Source organism: Narcine bancroftii, chromosome 2 (assembly GCF_036971445.1).
Source record: "Narcine bancroftii isolate sNarBan1 chromosome 2, sNarBan1.hap1, whole genome shotgun sequence".
Lineage (NCBI taxonomy): Eukaryota > Metazoa > Chordata > Chondrichthyes > Torpediniformes > Narcinidae > Narcine > Narcine bancroftii.
In genome coordinates this window covers 174,485,131-174,494,982 of record NC_091470.1, presented here as the reverse complement: position 1 = coordinate 174,494,982, position 9,852 = coordinate 174,485,131, and the positions used below count along the sequence as shown (strand labels likewise).

General features: G+C 44.3%; 1 protein-coding gene across 1 annotated transcript; it reads left to right on the top strand.

Annotated features, from left to right (window-relative positions):
• Positions 1–2,658: 2,658 nt before the first annotated feature.
• On the top strand, positions 2,659–9,509 carry LOC138752524 (guanylin-like). The gene is made up of 3 exons (XM_069915327.1): positions 2,659–2,730; positions 5,494–5,680; positions 9,442–9,509. The coding sequence occupies exons 1-3, from the start codon at positions 2,659–2,661 to the stop codon at positions 9,507–9,509; spliced, it is 327 nt and encodes a 108-aa protein (XP_069771428.1).
• The last annotated feature ends 343 nt before the right edge of the window (positions 9,510–9,852 follow it).

Below are 9,852 nucleotides of genomic sequence, written 5' to 3'. Positions count from 1 at the left end.
TTCCCCGGGGCTGGATGCAATATACCCAGGTTGCTGTGGGAAGTGAGGAAAGAGAAAGCTTGGGCAGTGTCTGAGTTCTCTTTGGCCACAGGGGAGGTGCCGGAGGATTGGAGAATGGCAAATGTGGTCCCCTTGTTTAAAAAAGGTAATAGGGAGAATCCTGGGAATTATAGACCGGTGAGTCTTACGACAGTGGTGTGAAAACTTTTGGAGAGGATTCAGACTAGAGAGGAGACAGATACTCACCAGCAATGGCAGGGAGTGCAGGCCATTACGGTCCACAAATTGAGGGTGAACACCATAGACGGCTGTGATGTTTTACTACCCGATGAACTGAACACCTTCTTTGCCCACTTTGAGAAGGAGAACCCATCAGTGCCTACTAGAATACCTGCAAAGGCTTAGGACCCCATGATATCTGTCCCTGAGGTCGATGTCAGAATATCATTTGCAAGGCATCAGACCCTGATGGCGTACCTGGCAAGGTACTGAATGGATGGAAGGAAAATAGAGGATTATGAGGTAGGGAGGGTTTAGTACTTTTTTTAAGGAAGATATGATTAAGCACAACATCGAGGGTCGAAGGGTCTGTCATGATCTATTTTCTTTGTTACTTTGTTCAATGGTAAAGTACGCCTGGGAAATCACCAGGAATGCACCTCAAAAGCCTGGATCTTCCAGTGGCCATCCATTTCAATTCCTCATCCCATTCCCTTGCTGATGTGTCTGTCCATGGTCTCATGCACTGCCAGACTGAGACCACAAACTGGAGGAACAGCACCTCATCTTCTGTCTGGGCACCCTCCAACCAGACGAAATTAACATTGACTTCTCCAATTTATGTTAAGCCCCCACCCCTTCCCCCTCTCATTTTATCCTTGTTGTCTTTCTCCAACCTCTCTCTCTCTCTCTCCCCCCCCCCCCACCCATTTTCTCTCCTTTCACAGTCAAAACCAATTCTCACCTTTTCTCTTATCATATCCAAGTAACCCCTTTTGTTGGTCTGACTCCTCCCCCAGCCAGCCTTCAGTTTTTATTCTGACGCCTTCCTGTTCTTTGCTTAAACCTTGAAGAAGGGTTCCGTTCTGAAATGTCGGTATGTTTCTACTGTTTCTAGTGTCTGCAGACTTTTGAGTTTCACTAAGGTTTTTAAGACCAAGGCTTAATATTAAAACCTTGATTTCTTTTGAATTGTGAACATAAAAAACCTGCAGATGCTGAAATAAAACCAGAAATTGTTGGAAATGCTGATCAGGTTTATCCTTCCATAAATTAGTGTGGGACTTCAATTCTGTTTTCAACAGGATGCTTCAGTGGTGCTGAGGGAGCAGGTAAATGGGACCGTTGCACAAAGGGTGGGCAAGGTTGGGGGAGACCTGATGAAGGTGTTTTCAAATTGTGATGTTTTTTGGACGGAGGTGATTGGGATATATGTTTCCTGCTGATTAGTAATCAGTGGAGACACCCATCACTACACAGGGGAACATTACACTGGGCAACTAATTTTTTCAAACGGTTGGCTTCCTGAAAAAAATGGAGATTATGATAGAAAACCTCAGGCTGAACACAAGCATCATTTCAGATTTCCTGTATCACTTAGGAGGGTGGAGAAACATTAAATGAACTTTTATTGAATTGAGCACGTTTAATCGCATCGTGATGCCGGCACATTGTGTTCGTTCAACTGACCTAAAAACGTTTTGCTGCTGATTTTCGCTTGTACTCAGCATCTGATGCCTCTCATGTCAGTGTCCAACAGCAGTCGGCCAACATGGATGGGTTCCAGTTGTCCTGATACCTCTTTTCCATGGTCACAATGTCCCGGTGAAACCTTTCACCGTGTTCGTCGCTGACGGCACCAAGATCAGCGGGGAAGACGTCCAAGTGCGAATGCAGGCAATGAATTTTCAATGACATGTTGTCCTTCATGGTTTTATATTCTTGAAATAGACTTAAAATATGACAGGAAATCACAAAATTAGGTTATATCTAAAAAGTAGTACACGATAGGAAAATGTTTATGTGATTTTCGAGATCAGCAGCCCAAAATCCATAAAGTATAAATGTTCAGGAAGAAAAATCTTCATTGTCGAATGTGATTGGAAATTGCCTCAGGAGGACGACTAGAGGGAAAGATTGTGGGAATGGAGTGGGAGGCTTTTTCAGAGAACTGTCAATGTCAACTCAAGCTGCCTCCTTCTAAATGCACCATTCAACAGTCCTCTCTTGCAACCCTTGCTCTTGGCTTATCGTGCTTTTGCAAATGTAAATCTTAATTCATAATTCTTTGATTTTCCCACCCACCAGTCCAAGGAATAATTGGTGCAAAAGCCATTGGGTAAAAATATCAGACTGTTCCAGAAAAGAACTCATTTGAGTTTGAAGTGCGGAACACATTTAATACTTTGCCAAACATCTTGAACAGTAAAAACATTTCCTCATTTGAAACTTCATTGCTGCACTGTTATTCATTAATTACATTGGAAGGGTTTAAATAAATGTCATTTCAGTGGGTTCAAAATCATTTTGAGTGCTCTCTGATTCATGGTGCTCACGTTATTGAAGATATATCAGATGACTTAAAAATCACCAACCAAGTCTTGAGAAAGGTATTTTGATACAACAGATTAAATTTGTTTCAAGCCATCATCAGGGACCATGAGAGCAGTGTGGGCCGGCATTCTGCTCAACGCCTGCTTCCAAATCCTCTCCGGGGTTGTTGTCGTTCGGGTAAGTTCAATGCTCAGACAATCTGACTCCTCTGTCATGTAATGAAGACTTGCTGATGCATCCAACCATCTTCCACTCCCGCAGCAGGCTTGGAGGGGATTCCTGTCCACAGGATAGTAAGTGGAGCTGAGCAGGCAGATGAAGAATGAGCAATATAAAAGAAAACTGCATTGTTAAGAACCAAATATTAAAACATGTTTAATTACATGAAATAACATTTGATTTGACAGCTATTTCAAGTTGTGTCTAAAGCCTTTGGTAACTAATCTTTCAGATTATGGGTGTCGTTACAGACATTCTCCTTGTCAATGCCACAGGCTTTCAAAGTCTGCAATGGTGTTTGAGCTGTTTGATCAATATACTGAACCCCCAAGACAAATTAATTCTCCTTCTTGGTCACCATTCACTGAAAGAGTTGCGGGGAACAAAGAACATTCGAACAGTGTGGCACAGTAGCCCATGATGTTGTGACGGCCTACAAAATCTACTCCAACCATTCCCTTGTTCTCAGCCCATAACCCTCCATGTTTCTTCCCTCCAGTGGGACTGCATGCTCTGTACTCCCTCAAGATTTAAGATTATTTTATGGTCATGTAATAAAATGGAAAATGTGCTATTACGATGAATTTCCTTTAGTTGTCTGTAAGGCAGACAACAATTATCAGCAAAAATTGCCCAGCACCCATTACAGCCAGAGAAAAAGAGAGTCGTTTCCCCCCCTTCCCTCAGCCAAGTCACTGAGTGTCCATGGCTTCACCTCCCGTGCCCAAGTACAATACAGCAGCTGAAGATTAGTAGAGTTGATGGGGCTATCACAGACAAATTGTTCCTCATGTGAATTGTCCAAAATAAGATGTCTTAAGATTAGATGTTGCTCACTTATCAAGGTGAGTGAAATCTCAAAACCTCTCCTCAAAATTCTAAAACTGAGACTGGGATGGGGAGGGAGGTGGCTGAATGGGGTCTTTTTTTTCTGTGTTAATCTGGACAGAGTTTCCAGATAATACCTTTCTTTGTTCTGACCTACACCTACCACCTGTCAGGGCGATTGGTTGACTTCCGTTGTTCTGCACTAGCCCGAAGTTTGGTGTTGTAGTCCACCCAATGTCAACAGAAACCCTGCCAGAAGAGCCACCGCCTAGATTTCATTATAACACAAATCCTGTGTCCCTATTTTTGCTTTGAGCAATGTCTCTTACAATCAGAATCAGGATTTATTGCACGAAAGGTCACAGTAAGGCAGTGTCTTTGGTTCATTGATCATTCCAGAAGCTGTCCTGTGCTGCTGAGTTCTCGTCTTCAGGTTCCTATATCTTTTTCCTGACGGTAAGAGAGCATGGTCTGGGTGGTGGGAGTCCTTGAGCAGAGAGACTGCTTTATTAAGTCATCACCTCTTGTGGATATCCTTCATGGAGTGAAGACCGGTGTTCGTGATGTCTTAGGCTGAGTTAGGAATCCTCTGATATTTTTTCTTGCCCTCAGTATTGGCACCTCTGTACCAGACAGGAATGCTATCGGCCAGAATGGTCTCTACGGTGCACCTGTCAAAGTTTTTAAGTTTTCCGTGACATACTGAAACGTCCCCAGATTTTATCCAGGTGCTTTTAATATATTCTTCCACTCTTTCTCCAGGGAACCTCCCGATGGGTCTCATTCTGGTCCCATCTGACAGTCCGACCTCTTTGCTGAGCTTCCAATTTACACATTTTGGCCTGAACCATGTTTTGTAATTTGAATTCCAATTGACTCTGGAAGCTCAGTGCAGTTCTGCTTCTTTGAATTTTCAGGCCTGCCACAAAAGACTGGGTACCAAGCTGCAGCAGTTACAGTCATAATGCACATTGCTGTCTTCCATGGGTGCCATTTCCCAGTGAGAGTTTGTGAATTCAAAAGGTGACCTTCCCTCCTCAGGGAAACACACTTCCGTGACATTGACAAACATGCAAATAATGATGGCCAGGAGAAATCCCACAAGCCTGGCACACACTCTGGGACCACAAACCACAAACACATCCAGCAGACAAGAACTCGTGATGTACCAGACAAGAACTCGTGATGGTTTTGGCCAGGAGAACAAGCGTGGAAGTAGGCCGATTTACATAACCCGCTGGTTAAAGAAATCTGCTCTCTGTTCTAAAGGCATATTTTTGTATTCTGAGGCTGTGTTCTCTGGTCCCAGGTTCCCCCACCACATCCACTCTAACCAGGCCTTTCAGTATTCAATAGGTTTCAATGAGATTTCCCCTCGTTCTTCTGAACTCCAGCAAGTACGGAGTCATCAAACGCTCCTCTTATGATATAACTCTTTCGTTTCAGAGAGTAGTCCTAGCGAATGTCCTCTCTCCAATGCCAACACATCCTTCCTTTGATAAGGAAGGATGTCTTACAATGTCCAATGTCTTACAATATTCTAAACCTGTTAAAATGAACGTTAATGTTGCATTTGCCTTCCTTGCCACCGACACTACCTGTGAGTTAACCTTCGGGGAACCTTGCACGAGGACTCCCAAGTCCCGCTGCCCCTCTGATTTCTGAACTTTTTGCCCAGTAAGAAAATAGTCTACACCTTTATTCCTGGCACCTAAAGTGCATGGTCATGCATGGCTACTCCATCTGCATTTTAAACCAAGCTATAAAGTTTCACTCCAATCACCCCTTTCACGGCGTGTTCTGCAGAAATCAGGATGAACTCATTGACTCTGTGCCTCAGCTGCCTGTATTAGTTTGGTAACAGCTTGTTGTCTGTCTCTCATCACTCCTCAGATGGGGACTCATGATTTTCCATTGGATGACGTCATTCACCTGAAAGACGTGATGGATGACGAGATCTTTGAGAGACCACGTTTCACCTACATGGGTACACGCACTTTCTGCAACAATACAAATCTCCCTAAAGTGTTCAAGCCGATCTGCACCAAGGGAGATGCTCCCCAGGTCTTTTACACCCTCAGTAAGTATCTCCAGGGAATCTTAGAGCGTTTATGCGGTCTTGATGAACAGATGTCAGTTCAGTTCACTGGAGACACACAGGAGGCTGCAACAAGCAATCTGCTGGAGGAGTGAAATGGGAATTGTTGCCAGTGATTGAAGTAAAACACAAAGCTACAGACACTCAGCAGGTCAAATTTTGAGTCACGTTTATTATCATCTGATGGCACAAGTTCAATCTGATGAAACAGCATTTTCCAGTCCACGGTGCCAAACACACAGACACACAACCAAACATAAGAGACAAACATTACACGTGCAGCAGAAGTATTTTATCTATACAACTGAATAATTAAGTATTGTTTTGTACATTTGAGAGTCTCGGGTGGTCAATGTAAGCAGTTCCTTTGGTTGTTCAGCATTCTCGCTGCCCGTGGAACGAAGCACCTGGCTCCATTGTGCTCATACCTTGATAAAGGGCTCAAGCCTGAAACATTGGGTTTGTACCTCTATCTTTGTTACATAATGAGCACCGTTTGACCTGCTGAGTTTCTCCTGCAGGAGCAAAATGTAGGCATTTCCACCCACGGATGCTTTCTGGCCTGCTAAATCCCTCCAACTCATTGTTTGCTCAACATTTCAGCAGGCCTGCAGCTTTTGTGTCTCCTAAATACTTTTTTCTCACCTTGAAGAATCCAATTTTCAATTCCAGTCATTAGCCCTTTTCAGTTTAAATTCCTTCCATTATGACTTGCTCTTGCTCCCTGAAACTGAGGCCTGCAAAACGAAGCCCTTCAGTGACCTCGCCACATTGAACCCACGTCTATGACCCAGTCAGAGTTCCAGCAGGTTTCGAGCACTGTGGTTTAATTAAAGGGGATGGGATGGGAGTGCGGAAGGGTGGAAGGTGGTGTCCTTGGTAGCCAGATGTGCAGTATGTTTTCTGATGGCAACAACCCAGCTGACCCTGATTTCAGCCAATGGCATCCTGCTGGCATACTCCACGTTCTGCCATCTCCCAATTGCCTGTCAATGAAAGCCAAGGGAGGAAGTGTGGCCTGATGTTGCCAGGAGTGAGTGTGACCTTGCCAATCAGACAAGCATGAGGGGTAAGTGAATTGAGATATGAAATCAAGCAAAGGTATAGTATACTGAACCCCAAGACAAATTAATTCTCCTTCTTTGTCACCATCACTGAAAGAACATTCGAACAGTATAGCACAGTAGCCCATGATGTTAGAGGTCCTCCTCCCTCATTGTGAGGTTCAGGAGTCCTCATTAATCTGAGTTCCTTCTCCCTCAGTGAGACCGTCAGTGGTTCTTCTGCCTCAGCGTTAGGTTTGGAGATCTTCTAGAGATTGAGGGAACCTCGATAAAGGGCTCAGACCCAAATGTCAGTTATCTTTGCTACATAAAGAATGCTGCGTGACTTACTGAGTTTCTCCAGCATTTTTGTGTAATCTACGGCAATAGTGCTGAGAACAGAAGGGGCCCTGGAGCATTGGGGTTGGGAGGTTCCAGCTCGAGCAGCAGGGCCCGGTGCCATCTTCACGTTCAGGGTGTCTTCTGACACTGCTTCCTGCCAAGGCTGGGCTTTCTTATGCCAGCGGTGGAAGGACAGAACTATACCAGGGCCACAGGAGGTAGGGAAGTGTCCTGTCGTCAGGCAGATCCAGATCACTGACAGAGGCAACATAATTGCCAGTGGACCTGGCCAACAGAGAGAATTAACACTGGCAGTTTAGGCAGCAGGCAAGTAATGAGTCTTAGGGTTAAAAATTCACTTGGAAATTCACCAGGCATCACAAATCTCAATTGTGCTCTTTTATGAATCTTAAGCAAAATTGACATCAAGGAGAAGGAGCAATGACCATTTCAGATGTACATTTCATATTGCAAATAGACAGGACATCGGTGGTGCCACATCTGGAATACTGTGTACAGTTCTGCTCGCCATGCTCCTGGCAGGGAAGGAATTAAAATCAGGGGTGCAGAAATGATTCACCACAATTTTTACATTTTTTAAAAAAGGTATACATACTGAACGATAACAGGCCAGTTTGACCCACAAGTCCTTGCCGCTCAATTTACACCCAATTAACCTACACCCCTGGTACGTTTAGAATGATGGGAGGAAACCAGAACCCACAGGGAAAACCCACACAGATAAGGGGAGAACGTACCAATTCCTTGCAGAACTGGCAGGCATGTGTGAAAAGGTACCAAGCTGGGACTGTTTTCCCTGGCATTTTCCTGACGGAAACAGAGGAGGGATATAAAATCATGAGAGAGGGTGGGAACAGTAATTTTCCCAGAGCAAGGGTGTATTGTTACAGGTTTAGGATGAGATGGGTGACCTCCAGGATGGACAGGCTAGGAGTGTAGGATTCTCCTGTAGCTGGTTCCCCTCCCGAACAACTCGACCATTATGGACAACGTTTCGGAACAGCCTTCCAGGGGAAATTGACAACAGCAGTAAACAGGACTCCTGTGAGCACAGAGGGACCTTGATGTGAAATTTAGGTGGTAAGGACACACTTGGAGTATCGTGAGCAGTTCAGGTTCCTGCATTACCGGAAGGATACGGATGCTTGGGAGAGGGCGCAGAAGATGTTCACCAGGATGTGGCCTGAATTAGAGACTATTAATAATGAGAGACTGGATAAACTTTAGCTTGTTTTTTTTAGAGAGTTGGAGGCTGAGAGGTTCATATCTAAGATGTGTTGGCATTGGAGAGGGTCCAGAGGATGTTTCCAAGATGATCCCTGGAGTGAAAGGGTATGAGGAGTGTTTGAAATCTCTGGAACTGTTCTTGCTGGAGTGTATTAGAATGAGAGAAGATCTCACTGAAACCTATCAAACACTGAAAGTGGTAAAGTGGATGTGGAGAGGATGTTTTCTACAGTGGGAGAGTCTGGGAATAGAGGGCACAGCCTCAGAGTAAACAATTATCCTTTAGAACAGAGATGAGGAGGAATTTCTTTACTTGGGGGTGGTGAATCTATGGTTTTCGTTGCCGCAGATGGCTGAGAAGGACAAGTCACTGGAGATATTCAAGGCAGAGGCAGATATGTTCTTGATCAGGAAGGGAATCAGGGTTACAGGAGAGGGCAGGAGAATGGGGTTGTAACAGAGAGGGAGAAGCCATGATGGAATAGTGGAGCAGAATTGATTGGCTGAATGGCGAATTGATGGATGTTTAGGAGAAGCAAAGATGGCAATAGCAGTCTTTTAACCAGGGCAAACATGGCCCAAATGGGAGGACCTGCATTTAAGGTGAGGTGGGGGAAGAGGGGGGATGAAGTTTAAGGGAGATATGTGGGGCAAGTATTTTTATACAGAGAGTGACCGATTCAGGAGGTTCTGTCAGGAAAAAAAATCAAGTCTCAACCAATCAGGATGGACAATCCTTGTATAAAAGAGGTGAAGATTCCTCTTTCTTTCATCAGTGCAAACATTCTGCATGAAATCTTGGCCTGAAGTTTAAGGGTGGATCACGTATGAAGTTTAGGATTCCAAACATTAGTCTGCACTCTCACAACTGGGTTCAATCAATGAGTTCAAATCTTCAGGAACCTTCATTAAACAAATGGCAGCAGTAACCCTCCCCCAACAAGCAACTGGGAAACCATTCAGTATTGACTCAATTACTGAGTGTTTTGAACCTGAAAAATCAGAACTGGATCTTAAAGTGATACATCACTTCACACAGATTTTGTTGGTAATGCAATGGTTGATTTTAAAACAATCCATGGTTAACTTCTTTCTAATCTATTGTTGCAGGACAGATTGCTACAAACCCCTACCCTTGCACCATTTGCGCCTACATTGCTTGTATTGGGTGCAGCTAACTTCAGTTGAGGATACCTGTTTCATATGTTCGATATTCTCCCATCAATTCAACCATGGAGTTCGCCAGAAAAGAATCAAAGAAATGTGTTATAACCCTCTTCTCCGCCCCCCCCCCCCCCCCCACCGCATGATTCCACTGGCTTCAGAATATTGATGTTGCAGTACAGATGAAGGTTGCTGAGACTGCTGTGTAAGGTGAGAAGGGACCAGCTTCAAACTTATCGACAAAACAGTGTGCTCGCTTTCCCAAAGCCATTGACAGGATTCCTATGTTCAGTGCAACATTCAGTTCATTTATTCTTCAATGTTTAAGATGAGTAGTCTGGGATCCAACAAGCCCTC

What these genes read in the sequence shown, in the direction of transcription:
- LOC138752524 (XM_069915327.1), top strand. Translation starts at nt 2,659, where the DNA reads ATGAGAGCAGTGTGGGCCGGCATTCTGCTCAACGCCTGCTTCCAAATC. An exon ending in CCGGGGTTGTTGTCGTTCGG is followed by an intron (nt 2,731 to 5,493) that starts GTAAGTTCAATG and finishes ATCACTCCTCAG; the next exon opens with ATGGGGACTCATGATTTTCC. An exon ending in CCAGGTCTTTTACACCCTCA is followed by an intron (nt 5,681 to 9,441) that starts GTAAGTATCTCC and finishes CTATTGTTGCAG; the next exon opens with GACAGATTGCTACAAACCCC.